General features: G+C 49.4%; 1 protein-coding gene across 1 annotated transcript in view; it reads left to right on the forward strand.

Moving 5' to 3' along the window:
* Positions 1-16,678, forward strand: part of DAP (death associated protein) — a 49,398-nt gene extending 32,720 nt beyond the window's left edge. The window contains exons 3-4 of the mRNA XM_006081502.3: positions 14,633-14,675; positions 16,026-16,678. Coding sequence (XP_006081564.1) covers positions 14,633-14,675; positions 16,026-16,139 — 157 coding nt within the window. The 3' untranslated portion in view covers positions 16,140-16,678. The remainder of the gene's footprint in view (positions 1-14,632; positions 14,676-16,025) is intronic.
* Positions 16,679-20,808: the final 4,130 nt, after the last annotated feature.

Below are 20,808 nucleotides of genomic sequence, written 5' to 3' on the forward strand. Positions count from 1 at the left end.
TGTTCTCTCACCTATGGTATGGGGTTTGCATGCACACGCCTGTCAACCTCTTAGGTGCAACTTATTGTATGAAGTTCAGACAAGCATGTCATGACCCTGGGTACTGTTTTTAAGTTAGTAAAAGTGTGTCTTTAATAAAGATCCCCTCATAATTTTGTCTCACACACTGTTACAAGAAATTCCTCCTAGCTGGTCATTGATTAGTAAAGTGAGTTAGTCTCAACAAGTCTGTCTGTCTGATTTTCTTATAAACCAAGCATTTGGGTAAATTCACACAGTTGTGCCATAGCCATAAATGGTTTGGACTTAGAAAAGCATGAGCTACTGTTAGGGGCCCAGGCTTGTGAGTTTGGACCCTGGCTTCCCCCTTATTAGTTGTGTAGCCTTGTGCAGCTTATTAAACCTCTCAGTGCCTAAGTGTCCTCATCTGTAAATCGTGACTGATGATCAGGCTGTCGTGAATATTACATGAGTTCATGTGTCTGCAGCACCTAGAATAGTTCTGGCAGAGTAAGAGAAAACGGTTAGCTCTTATTAGAGTGTGCTTGTTATTACTCCTTATCTCCTTATTTTACATTAAAGACCTAGAACTAGAAGGAATCCTCAAGCGCTATAAGTAGTGTCATGGTATATTTAAGGCATGATGTGTTCAGTTGCTCACCTCAATTCCTAGTCCAGAATCGGAGGTCACTGTGGTGACTCCCATCCCACCTGATAGCACATTCGAGAAATGCTTAGTTTCCAGGGACCTCACAGGACTTCAAGGGCAATAATTGCCCAAACAAATGTCACTGTGTTAGGGCTCATGGAACTAATGTTCCACCAAGGACACCTGGTCCAGCTCCTTCACCTGACCGAGGGTTTGATCATTTCTAGAATTTCCCAATACGTAGGTACATCAAATAATTCCATGGAAATCAGAGGTCACTTTATTTATAAAGCTGCCTCCCTCCTTCATGACCTTTTCATGAAAGGTTGAACTGGGTTGGAAAGGAACGTGAGAGTCTCAGACCAAAGTTGAGTTCCCCTTTCTCCATCAGAAATGCCCATGGTCCACCAGGCTGGCACAGGTCCTGCCTGCCGATGAGGGCATTCGACCTTCGGTGGGCGCTCCTGCTTCACCACGAATGACAAGGCATGGACTGTGTCACCACCTTGCTCACAGTAGTGGGGTGGGTGCAGGCTGTGGACCCGGAGCCTCTGAGGGGTCTGAGGAGGTAGAGGAAAAGGAGGAGGGTGGAAAAATGGATTCCCTGGAATGGGTCTCCTGATAACTCATTGTGATTTCTTTCAGCCCCCGGGGTAAAACTCTTTCCAAATGGATAAGCTGCTTTCAACTGGACGTAAAATCTGGAACACAATTGAAACTGGGAAAATCAGTACCCCAGAATGGTGGGTGCTGTGGCAGTACTGGCCAAAGGGTTCCATGCAAATGCACTTAGGAAACATGGGTTAAGCGAAGCTAATCTGGTTTCCTTAGGAAGTCAGGGTCCTAGTACACTGAGGGGCGTGTACATCTCCGTGAGGAAGATATAGGAAGCAGTATTTCAAAACTCATTGAGCGAGGTTACTCGAGTCACCTTGCAGAACGAGAGTTGGGCAGAATGTATTTGGGGCCACAGTCCTGAGGATTGTGCACTTGGCAGGTGTAAGGAGGACGGTTGCCAGAGAACTTGAGGACCCAGGTTCTTGTCCTGACTCCACTTCCTCCCAGCCCCGTGACCACAGGCCACCTGGCCTTCTTCACCTGTGTGCTGCCCGCCCTGCACACCTCACCGAGGTCTCTGGAACTTGGACCAGTGGGCTCTGAAATCAGGGGAAGGCCTGCAAATGTAAGACACAGCGATTAGCACACATTTCTCTCAACCCAGAGAGGCTGGGCAGGGAGCCAGCATTGGGGAGAAATTCCCTGTTTGCCTGTTTTATTTTGTCTTGCCAATGGTTTTGCCTAAACGCATGAATCAAATTCTACTCTGTACGGATAAATATACTAGTACAGAGCTGACCACAGCTTCTCTGTATAATCCCAGAGTAATGCCTAGCACTCTGCTTGCCCCTTGACAGCTCTGCCGCCTTGTTTGGTTCAAATCCATGTCTTTCTTGGTGCAGATGGAGCAGTAGTCAGAGCCTCAGGGAGGCAGAAGTAGAAAGTGCCCGAGTGCCTGCAGGGCAAGTCATGCCCAGTCTGGAGGGCTGGGAAAGCTGCAAAGGTTTTCATATTTTCACGCTAAAATCCATAAGCTGGCAAAAATTGGACTGATGTGAGGCTATTTATAGTCCTTATTTATCCTGCTTAGTGTCATCTCCATACATTTTGCTGTAGAGAGTATTAATGGGTTTGAATATGGGGTGCTGCCTCACACCCCTCCGGGGGGGGGGGGTCCATTATACATGATTTATGCAACATGTTGCCTTTATAAAACTTGAGAAAATCTGAATTCAGAAACTTGTCTGACACCCAGGGTTCCAGATAAGAAATCGGGGTTCTCATGGAAACGCTGAGGCACCAGGCCCAGGTGAAGGTCAATGTCACCATGCTGGCCCAGCGTTTGAGGAACAGGCTGTTCTGTTAGTGGGTTCAGATGAGAGATTGCCGCACCCTGTGACTGCTGATCACTGTCCTGGCACCTGGCCAGAAGCCTTGGGGTGCTGCTCTCTCCTCCACCAGGGCTCCACAGGCTGCCTAGTACCCCACACCCAGGCTTCCCTGTAAAGAAACAATTAGCACGCACCCAGGAAGCTAACTGCCGCCAAAAGCCAGCAGTATTTTATGAGCCTTAGAAATCTTGTACCAGTCCATTATGAATTATTGAATTAACACTGTATATGTATAGCAGGGGTGGGGAATGTCCAGCCTGTGGGCCATATAAGTCTCATGAAATCATTTGATCTGGCCCTGCCAAGGCATTAGGGGTGAATTAATTAAATGTTTGGCCAAATATAGCAGGCTAATTTTTAAGTCGATAATTTTGTATGGCCCCAAAATGATATTATAAATATCCAAGTGGCCCTTGGCAGAAAAAAGGTTCCCCACCCCTGATTTTTATAGCAACATCTTAATAGTTTAATAATTTATTCATCTCTTAAGGATCCTATGCAATATTTTTTTTGAATTGTGAGGGAAGAGTCCTTTTAGAACTAACTTCCCTGGGCTACTCTTCCCGTGATGCTTTCTGAACTCTAAAACAGAATCCCACAAAACTCTTCCCAGATGTGGAGTGCCTGACACACAGCAAACAGGCCAGCCCGCTGGGGCCAGCGCTTCCCTCCCCTGCCCGTGCCCAGGGCCTGCAAGGCTGTGGAAACCAGCCAGCCCTGAGACGCAGACCTGGCATCTGGTGTCCCACACTGGTTTGCATGGATTAGGAGACAGTATAGAGGCCTAAGCATCATTCATATCGTTTCTAAAGGGAAACATATCCTACATCAAAACAGGTGACGGCCCTGCTTGGAGAGTGCTCTTCACCGTGAGTGTGGCCTGCTGCCCTGGTGTGAGTCCTCACCAGCCCTGTCCTCTTAGCGTGTGCTCTTAGGTACCCGAGTTAAGTGGAAGGGAACGGAAGCAGCTCTCTTTCCTAACACTCAACGTGCAGATGACCAAAGCCAGGACTCAGGGGTGGCCATTGGTAAGGAGAAGCAATGTTCTAATTAAAGACCTGGATCCTTCAGGTATTGGAGAATCCAGCATGGTAAACTGTCCGTGTTGCGGTGGGCAGAGTGGCTGCATAATCTTTATCTTCTCCAAGCTCCAGAGAAAATGCCTTGGACATTAAGTTCCCCTTTGCTTCGCGTTGGTTTTATTGTCATGAGTGAAGTCACACTTTATAAAAAAGGATGTCGGTTTCTTCACCAGGTTGACTGCTTTTGAGCCTGGGCCTCAGTCTGATCACCTGTACTTTTTGAACCATTCCAGATTTTTTCTATGTTTTCAGTGATTTTCAGAGAGAGGAAGGGAGAGGGAGAGGGGAAGGGGGGGGAGAGAGAGAGAGGGAGGGAGGGAGAGAAGGAGAGAGAGAGAGAGAGAGAGAGAGAGAGAGAGAGAGAGAGAGAGAGAGAGAAACATCAATGATGAGAGAGAATCAATCAATCAGCTGCCTCCTGCATGTCCCCTACCAGGGATGGAGCCCACAAACCCTGGCATGTGCCCTGACCAGGAATCGAACCTCAACCTCCTGGTTCATGAGTCAAGGCTGGCCCCATTCCAGATTTTTAGGAAAATATGCCAAGAGTCCTGCAAAGAAATCCAGCCCTTATTGGTAGCTTCCAGGAATTGCCAGGAAGATGGGAATGTTGATGAGGTTTTTTTCCTATTAAATTTATTAATTCAGACTCTCAAAAGTGTTCTTACAAGACACTCCCTCTCTTTCTCCTTATTTAAGATTCAGTTTGTGGTTCCATCATCTTTCTCAAGTTTGACTTGAGATGATCTGAGAAAGTACCTCTTAGCCTGACCTCTCTCTTAAAAGGGAGAAAAACTGTTTATTAGTCTTCAAGTTCAGTCTGGCTCACGCTGGAGCACGAGCCCATTTGCTTGGTTATCTCCCATCACCAGCAGATCCTGCCCAGCCAAATTGCAGGTAACAGAGGTGAATCCACATATCGCGGATCGCTCCTCTGCAAGCCTTGAGGCTCTCCGTGCACAAGGAGTTACATGCCACAAACAACCCCAGTTAATCACCTGGGTTCATTCCCTCCCTGCACAGACTGTGCTGCTGACGCTCATTCGGTGCTGATGGCACCTGTTGAGTCTCTCAGTGTTCCAGACACTATGCCAGGTGCTGGGGACACAACAAATTCAATCATTGACCTTGACCTTGAAGGGGAGCTAGGTGTGTCAGAGCCTGCACCGTAGTGTGATAAATGGGAAGTTCTTGTGGAAATACAGCTGGGAAAGTCAGTTCATGTCACAGGGTCAGGGAAAGCAATGAAAAGATAATACGTGAGCTCCTTCTGGACTGGTGTTTACTGACTGGCCAAGCTCGAGGCCTACAGGCAAAGAGAGGACCAGCATTTCTTCTCTGCAAGATGAAGCTCCTGGAGCCCCAGGAACGTTGGGGATCAGTCTAGAAGTCTGTGTCTCGCAGGAGTGACTGTGCGGCGTATGTAAGCTGGTGTGCTTTTGAGAGTGAAAGGAGGCACTGTTAGTAATTACACGGGGTAACTGGTCAAAGAAGAGGCAGCAGGGGTTGGCTGTTTTTTTCTTCCAGGAAAGGACAGGAAGACAAATACGATGCCATCTGCTTTGCAGTGATTGTTGAAGACTGCAGTACAGAGAGTGTTTGTACTTATGTCACCGTTTCTCGTTTTAGGACTCCCTCACAGTGCTGTTACTAAACCTACAGATGCTGGGTTTGTCTTTATATTCAAATGAGCATCTTTTTGCAGCAAATGCTGAGGAAAAGCAACAGATTGCACCTTGAGCTTAAGAAGAACTCCTGTCTGGGATTCATGATAGAACTTCTTTTAAGAGTGTTCCCGAGTTAGTGCCCCCATTCCATCGCCACCTGCCTCTCTGAAACAGGCAACACAGATGCTGACGGTTTTATCTGGGTGCTTTGTTCACAGACCTCGTTTGAAATACTGCACTCTTGGTTTCCTAGGGAAAGCCTCCTAGCAAGGGAGACCGTGCACCCACGTGCCCCAGGCAGACTCTGTGCCTCTCATCTTCCCAGGTTTCCTCCTGGGTATTACTGGTCCTTAGGGCCCTTCCTTCCCGTCTCCATGGTGACCGCTTAGTCATCAGCTGCTATAACCCAGGTGATTGATACCCACTCCTCCAGAGCAGGGGCCGGGGTGCGGATTTTCTGGAATAGTTCTGGTTTCCAATATTCTTTCCCTTGTCCACACAAGGCCTTCTGTTTGTCAGGCAGTGTTTTCTGGTTCTGGCTAACAAAATGCAAAACAATGGGGTTATCTTACCTACAGCATGTGACCTGGGAACAAGGTGTGACCTGGGTCCATTAGCAAGGACATCAAATCTGTTGTGAGTACCCGATCCATCCTGCAGAGCCCAGCGCCCTGGTGCCCTTGGGCCCCAGGAGGGCATTCCCTTCTGGTTGATCACACCGGGTCTCCAGTACCCAGCCCTGTGGCTGGCAGTGGTGGTTGCTCAGTAAATATTTATTCAATGCACAGGCACGGGCACAGTGTTGACATGCAGGGATCCACATATACGGACCCGCCATGCCCTGGGCATTTGTGCAGCTCTGCCAGAATCAGCTCTCTAACTGAGATCTTTTTCCCTCCCAACTAACAAACCACTCCCTGCTGGGGCAGCAGGTATTAAAAGGAAGAAAAAGGCCCATTTCCTCCTTTCCCCCAACCTGAGCTGGCATCTAAATCATTTACATTGGTTGTGGTGCTTACCTGTTGGTCGGTAACCCTGGAGGCCTCTGAAATGTGGCCATGCTGTTCTCACACTTCCCATCACTCTCTTGGAATAGATGGGCCTTAGGTGCAGACTTACTTGCCCATCAGGTGGAAGGAGAGAGGCCCTGGTCTGAGGGCTAGGGAAAAGTGAGAATCATGAAATATTGGCTCTTCTTTGATTTCTTCAACATTAAGTTTATATTTAGCCCTAACATCCTTGAGAGCATATCACGTCCAGCCTGCTGAGAGATCAGCAGGCTGTCTCCTCCTGGCCGCCCTCTCTGTGGCTGTGGTGTACCTTGGCCTGGTAGGGGAAGCCCGGGTCGCTGGGGTTCAGTCCTTCCCTAAGCCCCGACTCGGTGCACCTGTGGTGCTGGAGTGTGGCCTCAGGTCACGGAGGGAAGCCATCCTCCAGGTGTAGGGAGGTGCTTCTCTGCCCCCATTTTTACAAGTGTGATAACCACCTCCAGCGAATGTGGATGTGACCTGGATAAAGCTGCTGCGATGCACATGCTAACCCCTCAGAGTTCTCTCCTGAGTCTCACCTTGTGTGTGCTGTGGGCCTCACACATGGGGGTGGGCTGGGGTGGGGCTCTCAGATTGAATGGAAGTCATCCTACCGCACTAGCTGGTTTAAAAAGTAAGCAGAATTGGTAGTGGGGTTAGTTTTCTACATACTTGACATGGCTCCTCTTTTTCTGTTAATTCCCGAAAAGGCATGAAGGCATGGTGTGGTCTGAGGAGGGTCACAGAGCCAGGCAGCACCTGAATTGACTGTCTGCCCGACTGGGGAGGGACTGTGGCTGCCATGTGTTTGGAGGGTGGATTAAAAATATAATCACTAGTGAATCCAGCAACAGAGAAGTCCGAACACTCTTATCAGTCACTCCAGGTACTTGACTTTAACCTAAGCTGTGTTTAGTCTTCCCAGGACTTTTGACTTTTGCTGGATGCAAAGCTCCCTAAGAGAGGCCCCCTAAAAGTCCTCGAGAGCAAATTAAATCTGGCATCTCCTCTGATTGCTGGATTCTCCACCACCCATCCTGGTGATGCTAATCTCACTTCAGGTCAGCCACCTGGACTTCCAGAGACAGAAGTAGGCCCAGACCACATCCGTTTTTGGTGTCTGCTATTTTATTGAATACTAGAGGCCCGGTGCATGAAATTAGTGCACAGGGGGAAGGGTGGGATGTTCCTCAGCACAGCCTGCACCCTCTCCAATCTGGGACCCCTCAAGGGATGTCAGACATCCCTCTCACAGTCCAGGACTGCTGGCTCCCAACCACTTGCCTGCCTGCCTGCCTGATTGCCCCTAACCGCTTCTGCCTGCCTGATCACCCCCTAACCACTCCCCTGCCAGCCTGATTAATGCCTAACTGCTCCCCTGCTGACCCGATTGCCCCTAACTGCCCTCTCCTGCCGGCCTGGTCACCCCTAACTGCCCTTCCCTGCAGGCCTGATTGCCCACAACTGCCCTCCCCTGCTGGTCATCTTTGACCATATGGGGGCAGCCATCTTTGTGTGTTGGAGTGATGGTCAATTTGCATATTACCTCTTTATTAGATCGGATTAACATGTACTTCTTTTTAATAGGAATTCTGCTAGCAGTTGTCTTATCAGATTTTTTTCTATGTATACATTCATTTTCCTTTCTTAAAGCTCCTAGAACAGTGGCTCCCAACCTTCTGGCCCTTTAAATACAGTTCCTCATGTTGTGACCCAACCATAAAATTATTTTCGTTGCTACTTCATAACTGTAATGTTGCTACTGTTATGAATCGTAATGTAAATATCTGATATGCAGGATGGTCTTAGGCGACCCCAGTGAAAGGGTCGTTCAACCACCAAAGGGGTCGTGACCCACAGATTGAGAACCACTGTCCTAGAAGATATGTCCTTTGTACTTTGAACCATGGACACCCTCCTCCCCAAAATCACCCATTATAAGACATGACTCTTGACCCCAAAGATGCCTAGTAGATCTGGTTTCACAATATACATAATAAATACTCTAATATTTTAGCACCCGTCTGGTCAGCATTAACTATTCATTGGCACTTTCTTTTAATTGAAATTAAAAAGGAAGACACTTAAACAAATGTGTTCAGAATCAAAGATGGGATAGTTTTAAGTGTAAATGTTACTGAAATGAAGTAACATTTAGAACTTCTAATACATATCTGATAGTTGCACAGGTTGTATGATAACTATGCACAGTGTTCTCGGGGTGTGTGGGAGAACAGGGTTTCCCTGCGTAAGGAGCTGTGAGCAGGCGCTTCGGAGGCAGAGCCTAGGAGCCTCTCTGACTGTCAACTGCTCCATGAAATAGGGATTGTTCCCATTTATCAGATAGACACTGAGGCTCAGAGAGGCCTCTCGTCTCTGGAAGGGATTCCTATAGCCTGGACAAGGTTTTGTCCTGAAGTCACGGCAGCCTCGGATCATTAGGTCAGAATAAGGGAGCAGAGAAAGCCACTGCTGACGCTGACGACTGAGGTTTAGTCCTTTGTTACAAGACCCGTTTGAACACGACCTCAAAGGCTCTCCCCCAGGAGAGCCTGCGTATGCCCTTTAACAGAACCACTATAAACTCCGTGTCCCAAACCTAGAGGGAATTGGGGTCCAGATTATTTCCTCTCGGATTTAGAATGTAAAGCACTTAGGTTGTGTTTTATTTTACTTTAGTCACACTCACTGGAGAAGTACGTATTTCTTAGGGAAAAGGGGGACATACTTGTCCTGAGGTGCCAGTAGCCCCTGCCCAGGATGTGGGCTCTCACTGTCCTCGGCCTGGCTGAGCCTGGCCAGCCTGAGCGCCCTGTACAAGGGCCCGCAGTGCCATCTTGTGGGAGCTCTCAGCCTCTGGAATCAGCTGGAAAAGAGAAACAACCTTGACTGTCAAACTTGGGAGAATGACATTGCAAAGAAATATTGGGTGCAGTCGAGTAAGATGTTCCCCTCTGGTCACCAGCCACACTAAATATTATTTCCGTGTCTAGAAAATTAATAACCCAAATAAATGAACACCACGCTGGAAAGGTATTGCAAGAACTAAAATGACTAGAAAGGATTTGTTTTTCATCTATTTACTAGGAAATGTATTTAAAATCACCGCAGGTGGGAATATATTCTCCCGTGAATTCCATGGAAACACAAAGCCACAGGTTTAGAGCAGAATCTGCTTCTAAGTTGCCATACGGCTCTGTCCTTTCTCAGGGGGGTTGGCAAGAGGATGGTTTTTCCCAGGTGTTCATCATGCTAGCGGCCGCACCCCAAATCGCCCACCCCATCATTGTAGGAGAAGACCTCCGCCCCCGAGACCTTGCTGACTTTGTGCTAACAAAAGCAAATTAAATCGCGCCCCTTCCTTTGGTGCACGGGGCCCTGGCATTGTGTCCCCCTTCCTGTCATACTTGTCGTGCACAGGTGCGTGCACCTGCACACACGGACCTCAGCTTAAACGTTACCTCCCCAGATCTGTATTGGCTCCCCTCTGTGTATTAGGCCCCACAAGTGTATTTAGCAGAGCACCTGCCTGATTCTTTCCTAGCATCATCCCAATTTAAAATTTTAACCCCGACTCCTGCACTGGCGTGAGCTCGCTGAGGACAGAAGCTGTGCTGCCCTCGCTCTCTCTCTGGCCACAGGACGGGCTGGGCCAGCACTGTCAAGCCTGTGGGTGGCATTGTGGCTCTTCCAGGCACAGGGAAGCCCTCCATCCCGTCAGTGGTGGGGTGCACTGTGTTTCCATTAGTGGGGCTGGATTTGGGGGAGTCAGGGTACCTCCCCATCCCCTGCATAGATTCCCCAAAGGCCGAGTGGTCTGGGAGCAGTATGGTGTCCCTAGGTAGAAGGCTGCCGGTTAAATGAGGTGCCTCGGTATTTGGGCATTAGGCGAGAAGGGCCCCTTCTCACAGAACTGTGACCTGCTTGTTGGAAAATGAAATCGAGACTGTGACACAGTTCTCTGGGCCTGAATGTGTATGACAGCCGCTCCCTGACTCACAGGCAACTTGGGCTTTTAGGGAGATTTTTAGGGGGAAATCCCTTCTGAGTACTCAGGCTCTTTCTTACCAGGAGGGGAGGGCGTGCCCCATAATGACCTCCTCCCAGGTCCCCATGTAGCCTTTCTGGGTGCCTCAGTGCTGCCGATGACCACATGGGAGGGAAGCTGGGCTGCCAAGGTCAATTGAGACTGCTCAGAGCTGGGCAGAGAGCGTCACGTCACCCGGGACTTGCACCGACAGTCCAGGTATGAAGTCTTAGGGCACTCGAAGACGTCAAGTACTATGATCTCAATGATTTTCCTAGTGATTACACATTGGGCTGGTAGTGTTTTAGGTAAGTTGAGTTGAATAAAATATATTGACAGATATTTCAATAATCACTGTTTTAGAGTTCAGGGGAGTTTTATAAATATGAATTCCGTTTCTCAGCTCTGGGGACTTTCATTTAAAGATGAGATCACCAAACTGGTCCTGAGGGTGTCTGCATTCCCTGGGGTCACCCATTCACAAAGCATTTTCTGGCATTTCAATTCTGCCTGTCTGGAATGCCTATAAGGCATACACTTTATCCGTCAAGGAAAATAAATAATAGGCAAGTTTTGTTCAGGAGAGATGACACTGGTAAGACTTTTGTGTGTTCCTTAACAGGGGTACCCTGAAAACCTACGTGCATCAAACCCTCAGGCCAACAGGCCAGTTGTGGAAGCTACAGTTTCTGCTGATGTATAGGTGTTATCTGGGCTCTAGCCCCCCCTAATTCTGCCTCACTGCAGTTTCTTCAATTTTAAATAAGTGTGCTTTTTAAAACTGGGGAGGCCTGAGGATGTGGGAAGGCAGGAGTGATATTTTTCAGTGTCTCTGTTTCCTGAGAGAAAGTCATGTTGCATCTTCAAAACAACAGCTGTCAGAATGATTTCCATCAGATTAAATAAATCCTCGGAGCCGTGATCACAGTTTCTAGAATCTTGGAAATGTAGGTTATGCTTTGCATGGAACCCTAATGGAATTGAAAATACGCGTGTTTTTGCAAACATGGTTTTGCAAGCAGACGCTTTACCAGGGTTTCTCATTTGTGAATTTTGGTTTAAGCTACCATAGCTCAAGGAGTTGAGGAAGAGTTTTTCCTGTATAGATGTAATAAACAAACACTTACCAATCTGAGATGCTATTAATTGTAGGTGAAAAAGGCAGTGAAGCTCAGGGCCAAGCTGGATGGAACGCGCAGTGCGACGCATGCTCTATCAGCGTGAGGCTGTGTGGTACAGGCAGCGCTGGCGAGTGTTACACAGGAGGCGGCCGCCCTGCGTCCTCACCATCGAGTACGGCCTTTCCAGTTTTAGAAAAGAGAAGAAGACTTTTTTGGGGGGTGGGGGGAGTTTGTGTCACAAAGATCTTGAATGAATGCTCAGTACAGATTGATATTATTTCCTGATGCAGAAAAGCTTATTCTTAAAATTATCTGTTAAATCTAAACCACAGTGAGATATCACTCACACATTAGGATGAATACTATCAAAAAAACAGACAATAACAAGTGTTGGTGAGGTGTGAGACACCGGAATCGTGTGCATTGCTGGTGGGAATCTGAAATGTTGGGACTGCCGTGGACATCAGCATGGTGGCTCCTCGGGTTAAACACAGGATTAACACATGGCCCAGCAACTCTACTTCTGAGTGTCCGCACGGAAGAATTGAAAGCAGGGTCTCAGATACTGGTACGCCCATGGCCATAGCATCATTAATCCCAATAGTCCAAAGGGAGAAACAACTTAAGAGCCCATCACAGATGAATGGATAAACAAAATGTGGTCTATCCACACAATGAAATACCACTCAGCCTTTGAGAAGCAAGGAAATTCTGTCATGCTACAACATGGATGAACCTCGAAGACGTAACGTTCAGTGAAATAGCCAGCCACAAAAAGAGAAAGACTGTATGATTCCACTTACACGGGGTACTAGACTAGTTGAATCCTCAGGACAGACAGTAGAACAGCAGTTACCAGTGTTTAAGGGAAGGGAGACGAGGAGTTATTGCTTACTAGGTAGAGTTTCTGTTGATGAAGTTCTGGAAATGGATCGTGGTGATGGTTGTATAACAATGTGAATGTACTTAATGGCACTGAATTGTACAATTAAAAATGGCTTAAAGGTAAATTTTTTAAATGTTAATTAGTTGCTGAGCTAGCTGGGGTTTGCAGCACACTTGGCAGGGAGGGGAGAGCTTGCGCTCTGAAGGAAGGTGGTGTAGCAGAGCAACACAGGCTGGAGTCTGCCCTCCAGCCTGGAGGAGACTCTGCAAGTCCAGTACAATTCTTCGATGTTGTTTAAAAAACAACACAGAAATGGTGCACTCTGCAGCAAGAACCTCTTCTCCAGCCTGCTGGATCCGCAGGACTATTGCCTTCCCTCTGAGACCAACAGGCTCTTCTCTGCTACACTGTCCTTCGATGAGTAGAATCCAAAATGCCCTCAAAACTCAGCAGCTTAAGTGCTAACGAGTCAGAGTGGGTGCCTCTGTAAGATAGGGGTCAGCGAGGAGAATCACCGTGTGGCCCTGAGGTCTGCCCTCAGTCTCTGACTCTCCTTAGGGACTGAGCTGGGACTGGCGGGGGGGGGGGGGGGTCTCCTTTAGCCCCAGAGTCCAAAGTGTTCTAGCCATTCAGCATCACGCTGTGACTGTCTCCTAGAGAGGCTCGCTTGAGGGGAGACGCTAAGGTGGGTGCCAGGAAGGTAAGCGCTATACCTGCCACTGGGCATCAGAGGGCAGCAATGAGGCTGCAGCATCTGCCTGCATTTTCTGATGTCCAGGCCGGAGCAGGGTCACTGCGACCTCTGATCATAACCATCCACACACGCATTTCCCCAGGCATGCTCAGTCAAGACCTAGGACCCACCCTCATCGTGTTTAACGTGGGAGACGCCCGGGGCCAGAGTGGGAAGTGTCACCTCTAAGGCTCACTGAGGCCAGGGAGGCCACCGGTGGAAGTGTGGGGCCCCATGGTGGGGCGCTGCATCTGGAGACCCTTTCTCCACGCACACGCACACGCACACAGGGGTGAGCAGGTGCTGGGACAGATACTGCGGTGGGCGCTGCAGGCTGCTGTTCTGCCTGCAACAGGGCCAACCCTCTCCCAAGGGCCAGACGCTCTACCTTCTCAGAGCACAGCCTGCTAATTCAGGTACAGTTCTTTATAGTTCAGTTCTGTGCATCAGGGTCATACACATCGTAACAGAGAGTTAGAAGTGACTAACTTTTTTCTGCTTGTCTGCTTTTCAACAATACATTGAACATATATATGTAGAGAAACAGGATATGTGTGTCTATATATATATATATATATATATATATATATATATAGGCAGAGGAGCTGGTCTCTATCATGCATCTCTTATGACTAGATTCATCTCTCTGGGTGACTTTCTCATCAGGCTCTTGCGGGGGGAGGGTGTGTCTCTGTTTCTGCCTTCAGAAGCTTGATGTAGGTTACAAAACCAACATAAACTGGCAATGATGGAAGTAGTCATGGGCTCACCGCGCCTACAGATGGCCGGGCTTTACTGGAAGGTGATGCTGCATAATTATCAGAACAGAACCATCTCTATTTCAGGCTCCTCCTAGATTCTAACATGTTTGGGTTTGTCTGATTCTCAACTATGAACATGTATGATTTTGGCCCTGTGTCCATCCCCTCAGTTTTGGTGACAGTGGCGAGTTCAGTAGGATAGCAGATGTTAACGTTGACAATAGCTTCGGAAGGACCTGCTTGGGGTCCCCTAGGGGCCAGGAGTGCATTGGCTCTGGGTCTTGCCCCTTAGCAGCTGCTGTAAGCCACGGGCCCCACGAGGACTGTGGAAGGGGACCCTCAGCTCACAGAACAGGGAGCTTCCTAGAGTCTCCAGTTCATCCGGTGTGACCCTGACTTACTGCTTCAGGGACGCCTGTGTCTGTAATCTGAAACCAAAACCACTGGGCTTGCCCGTAGTTACAAATTGAGGCCTGAGGATGAACCAAAGAACAAAAGGAAAGTGCTTTCCAGCAACTCCCCTGCCTGGCCTCCCTCAGGAGGACTCCACAGGTGTCCTGAGCCCAGCGGCCAGGTGGTAGTTGTGGTGAAATAACCTTCCCACTTCTCTTCCCTCCTCAGCCATGCTTATTCCCTCCCCTCAAACTGACCTCATCCACCTGTTGTCGCTGCCACAGCCCCCTTTTGTGAGTTTCCTGCTAAATTGTCTTTTCCCTTCTTGTCTTACAGCCCGCCTAAACCCACCGTGTACATCTCCGGTGTCATCGCCCGGGTAAGAGCCTTCATCACATGGGCCTCAGCGTGAGGTCTTTCGGTCCCTTGTCTTTGCTAACCCCATTCTTCCATGGGGCCAGTGGTGTTCTGTGGTCTCCTGTCCACGAGCGCATAGTGGGGAACTAGGGACAGAGACGGCATGGAGCACACAGCGGGGGTGGGAGCAGCTGCCTCTCCTCCTCCTCACCTGTCTCCCTTCTTTTTGGACTTGGCCAGGGACCACAGCTACCCACCGGCCAAGTGCTTCTGGGAGACTGAGCTGAGAATGCTTTTACATTTTTAAATAGTTGAAAAAATCAAAGTAAGAAGTCTATATTCATGACATGTGAAAATTATATGCAATTCAGATTTCAGCGTGAAGTTTTCGTGGCACACAGCCACGCCCATCCTGTATGCATCGTCTACAGCTGCTTTCATGCTGCAGTGGCCGACCAAATAGTTGAGGCAGATCGTATGACCCGCAAAGCCTAAAATATTTACTACCTGACATATTATAGAAAGTGCTTGCCAACCCCTGGTCTAAACACATGGGCTTTAGTCATACCCTTTACAAAGAGCACCCTCTTGTGGAGAACCCAGTGTTCTGTAACTCCAGTCCTCCCACCAGCTAACTCCCATTGTGAGGAGGACACGCTAACTAACACCACCCACAGTTCTGTGGCTCACAGTACAGCTGAGCACTTAGCATATGATGTGTGAAGAAAATGTCGTTGCTGGGGACAGCTCACCACAGCCGTGCTGAGACGCTGGGACAGATGAGTGGCACGTCTACTACATGTGAGAAAAGTAAATGCAGACACAAGTTTGAGGTCAACCATGGCCAGTTGGTTAACCGGAGCAGCCCTGGCGGCAGCCTCACAGGCCCTGTGGCACCCAGTGATTCCTCCCTGGAGACAGGGGTACCTTCTTCAAGGCCTGGCAGGTGAAGACAGGTGCTGTCTCACACCTTACAGCCCTGCCCTTTGGTATCCTTCCCGGCTCACAGCTGTGGTGGCAGATCTGAATGGAAGGCCTGGATTTGATTCTGTCAGGCCCCCAGTTCAGACAATTACAGGAGCAGTTCTAGCAGAAGACACCCAAACACATGTAGTTTGCAATCTCAGGCATGTGGGCAGAGACAGCCAGATCCTCACCTTCTAGGTGGTGTGTGGGCCTCAGTGCCCCTCCGCTCCCCAGGGAGCTTCAGGGCCCCCACAGGCCAGGGGACAGGCTCCTGCCTGCCCATAGGCCCCCAGTCCATCACCCACGCTGCAGGGACACGGTGGACTCGGGGTTGGGGCCTTGCTCCTGCACGAACCCAGCTAGTCAGTGTTGATGACGCCATGCCTTCCTTCTGTGTCTCCGACAGGGCGACAAGGACTTCCCCCCGGCGGCCGCCCAGGTGGCTCACCAGAAGCCCCACGCCTCCATGGACAAGTACCCGTCCCATAGAACCCAGCACATCCAGCAGCCTCGCAAGTGACCGCGAGGACCCAGCGCCCTCCCCTGCCCTGCCTGGTTCCTGACATTTGGTATTTCCCCGGCAAAGAGAACTGCATTTTCTTCCAAACACTTTTCCATGGGAGATCTAAGGCAAAGCAATGCGCCCTTCCTTTGCCTTACATTTCCAATCAAAGCTAGAAACAGACCCCAAACCTTGTTCCCAGGGAGTCCTGTTTGGTGAGGGGCCGTTAGCAGAACCTGCCGAGTTCTGAGCAAAATGAAGTTGCTTAGAGTTTAGCTTTAGAACTATTTGAGCCATTGACTAAAAGTCCTGCCTGTGGTCTTAAAAACAAAAGGGCACAGATGTGGGAGGATTGGATTGACATTAGGAGGAAAGCTCAATCGTTTTATGCTTCTGAGCACTAGGACAATCAAATCTGCACACCTAAGGGAGCGTATGAAATGAGGGTGTTCATTACGGGGGTGGGTTTCAGAAAGACATCAAGGAAGACTTAAAACGGACCACAGCAGCCCTGAATGTCACTCCCTGTGCGACCAGGGGTCCCTGTGCAGGGCGACCCCAGAAGGACCAAAGAACAGTTTGCCTCTCTGAGGTGGCTCTGTTATTCAATTGAAGGGCAGGTAGTTTGCCCGAAGGTAGTACCTCTGGGAGGAGATCTCAGTGTGGGTCCCAAGTCCAGCACTGCCCCGCCTTCAAGGCAGCCTGCACCCGAGCAATCGAGACAAATTCGTGTTTGTCATCACTCACCTCTAGAGCTGTCTCTGAGTTCTGGAAGTGGCCACTGGCCAGGCAGACGGATAGCCAATTCTGGACACACAGCAAGAGCACAGACTGCATGGGGAGAGAAGTGAACGCAGAGAGAACAGACCGAACCTGCCCTTTGTCTCCCTGGGAATAAGAGACACCACATTCCATTAGAGCTAGAAAAGCCTGTGAGCCAGGGGCCCAGCTGTCCAGTTGCCTTCTGCCTGTGCACGTTTGCTGGGCCCACCTTCACTTGGGCCCGTCAGGTGGCCCCGCTTTCTGTGTGTTTCCTGCCCAGAGCCGCCCTGGGCTGCTCTCTGGTTCGGGGGTGGAGTGCCTGCTTTTCTGAAAAGCAAAAGGTGCCTTCAGATCTTCCTGAGCAGAGGCCTGGGGAGGGCCCTCCCACCAGCCACCCCACTTGCCAGCAGTGGCATTTGCTGCAGGCCAGCAGTGCGCTGTGAGCAGCGTGCCCGCCACCAGCCTTGCGATGCCATTCAGTCCAGAGCTGCGATGAGCAGGGGTGACTCAGACCTAGGCAGACCCATGCCCTCCCCTGAGGGAAAAGCCCTGCCTGGCTTTCTGAAGGCCGTGTCGTTTCCTCCCACTGGCTTGCGGAAGCTGGAGTCTAACCTTCAAGGTACCATGTGATCACATCTGGTATTTCTTAGTCTGAGAGGTTGGTTTACACCAAGGCTGGCTTTGGAGAGGCACACTCTGTGGGCAGCATGGTCGTGGGGCACACGGAGCAAGCAGCTCCCCACCCCCCAGAGTTGGCATCCCAGAAGGGCGCTGAGAGCAGGCAGTGCAGGTCAGGCCTGTGCAGACCCTTGCACCTTCCGCTACAGAAATGTAGGCGCGTTGTTGATACCTGGGTTTGCAGGCAGGAGCGCCGTGCTGTTTCCCAAGGGGCATGTTCATGTACTTGTAGTTGCACCTGGCATGTATCTGTGGCTTGCTGAAAGCATACTGTTTCCTCAATGAGTACCAATTGTTAACTTGAAGAATAATACTGATTATAATAAAGCCCCTGCATTTCTCCTCATGGCTTGTCTTTTCTTACATTTCAGAGATTTTTCTCTTACATTTTACTAGGGTTGCCAGATGGTTTCTATAGAAACACAAACATGCATGCATGATGGGTATTTTCACAAACTGTTTCACAGACACAAAGTCGGACTATTGGACGTGTGGCACCTTGAGTCTAATCATCTACTTTAAAACGTCCAAAAATGGAAAAGCTTAAGGCAGTTGATTAAAACATCCTGCTTGCACCTAGCAGCTGGCCCTGTGCTATGGGCCCTTTGGGAACAGACTTAGGGAGGAACAATTAGCAGGAAGTCTGGGGTGGCTGTGAGCAGCTTTTGACAAGCAAGACATTCGCCTCTCTTCTGTAACCCATATGAGTGGGATGCAAAAATAATCACAACTATCCAACCTTGAGGTCCACAGTCAGATCCCAGACTGACACCGGGAGGTGCCCCACTGGTCAGGGGAGGATCTGGGGTGTGTCAGGATCTGGAACGCTGACTCGCCTGCACACAACATTCCCGAAGCAGAATGATACTGCTGCGTGTCCTCGGTCCCGGTCCTTTCACAAGCTAGCTATGGACACACACATGAGCCCGTGTGTGCGTCAGCGTGTCATGGAGAAGCAGCTGTAGGGCAGGGCTACGGGAGGGTCTGGGTGGGGAGGGGAGACATTGCCAGACCCAGCCAGGTTCTTAATTAATTAATTATTTTGAGAACATCTGCTGCCTGCCCCGGCGGCCTGGGGTGCTCTTCTGCTGTTCCGCAGCTTTTTCCAACTTGACAGCTGCTGTGCTGCTTAAATGCTGCTTCTTACAAACCCAAAGTAAACCTTTTCCCCCCAAGACCTGGCATCCTGCTGGCCTCTGCAGAATCGAAAGGAGACAAAACAAAAACAAGGAAACAGTGCGTTGCGGAACCCTCCCAGGAGGCGTCTACAGCCATATGCTCCTGGAAAACAGGGTGAGTGGGTGGTGACGCTTAACCAAGAAACTGCTTGGGATTTCTCCTCTAGTTGTGTTAGCCAGGGTTCTCCAGAGAAACCAAGCCAATAGGATGTGGATAGTAGGTAGATAGATAAATAGATATTTGCTTTAAGGAATTGGCTCAGGTGATAATGGAAACTGGCAAGTCCAAAATCTACAGGGTCAGTCAGCAAGCTGGAGACCCAGAGGAGAGCCGGTGTTGCAGTTCAAGTCCAAAGGCATCTTGGGAGCAGGGGCAGGGGAGGTCAGTCCGTTCTACTGAAGGCTATCAACTGATTTGATGAGGTGCACCCACATTATGGAGGGCACTGCAGCTCACTCCAAGTCCACTGATTTAAATATATATGTCAACCCAAAGCACCCTCACAGAAACCTCCAGAATAATGTCTGACCAAATATCTGGGCGCCATGGCCCAGCCAAGTTGGCACATGAAATGAACCATCATCACATGAGCTCATGGCTGCTCGTTTTTCTCGAGACCCTCCAAGCATCTGGGGCAGGGGTGGGCAAACTTTTTGACTCGAGGGCCACAATGGGTTCTTAAACTGGACCGGAGGGCTGGAACAAAAGCATGGATGGAGTGTTTGTGTGAACTAATATAAATTCAAAGTAAACATCATTACATAAAAGGGTACGGTCTTTTTTTTTTTTTTTAGTTTTATTCATTTCAAACGGCCGGATCCGGCCCGCGGGCCGTAGTTTGCCCACGGCTAATCTGGGGTCTGTTCTCCCTCTGACCAGGTTGAAGCATCCGCATGCCTCACAACATGTTGTCTAACGTCTAACTTCTTCCAAACAGACTTTCTAAAATTCAATTAGGGGCACTTATAACGAGAAAATAAAAGTTTTCTCATCTTCCCTTTTAATCCTAAATATTATTAAAAATCCAACTGCCATGCTTTCAAAAATCAAAATCCAATTTGTCGCCTGGAAAAGACCCCACACAATATGAAATAATGAACTGATGTAATCGGAGGAAGCCCTGAATGAGGTTTTGGATTGCATTTCAGCATTGTCACCTAGAAGGCAGAGCCCAGCTTTTTGTCGCACAAAGGTTCAGTTTCTGTACAAATTGCCAGAGACCCGCGTGTGCCATTCTTTAAATAGAGATGGTCTGGGAACATGGAATGTGCTTCGAGTTCTAATGATGATGTTCATTATCTCCAGGGAGTGCTCTCCACCTGGGGGCGACGCTGCCCTCAGAGGACATGGGCAGTATGTGGAGAGGCCTCTGGTTGTCACAGCTGAGGTTGGGGAGGGGTGCTAGTGGGGCGCCCCTAGTGAACAGAGGCCCAGGATGCTGCTAAAAATCGCCCGATCCACGGGACAGTCCCACCACAAAGAATTATCCGGAGCCAAATGTCGGCCATGCCGAGGCTCAGAAACCTTAATGACCCTATTCAAGAAGCTCATATTATACAATTAAAGGCCAGTTCCCCTCCTGCTGGAATCTTGGGGGGGAAATCTATGTTTCAGGGGCAAGGAAGGGGCAAGGATACTGAAGTGGAAGCAGCTAAAGCTAAGCTGTGTCTGCTTTTCCGTCCCTGGAGCAGAAAATAGCAAATTGCTGTGATGCAGACTCGCTCCTGGATGCAATGGCAGTTTTTAGATAGAGCAGCCTTCTCCTTCCGGAGGCGGGCGACAATCCACAGCATCAGGCTGTGTTCTCAGTCACCGACACAAAGACCAGCAGAGAGAAATGTCCCTCAGTGGCCTCCCCAGCACACTCACCTAGACGGGCACGACCAACACCAGGTTTTTGTCTCAGCTACGTACTAGTATTCTCCAAAGAACGTCTAGAAGCCTCTTCCCAAACGCTGACAGCCTGTTTTCCGTGCGTGGACCGTGCGTGTCTCCAGCTGGTTAACCTCAGGGCTCTCAGCAGACACAGCGGAGTGAAGAGCAAAGGAGGAAAATGGCCTCTCTCCAA

The sequence above is a fragment of the Myotis lucifugus genome, unplaced genomic scaffold, assembly GCF_000147115.1.
Source record: "Myotis lucifugus unplaced genomic scaffold, Myoluc2.0 scaffold_0, whole genome shotgun sequence".
NCBI lineage: Eukaryota > Metazoa > Chordata > Mammalia > Chiroptera > Vespertilionidae > Myotis > Myotis lucifugus.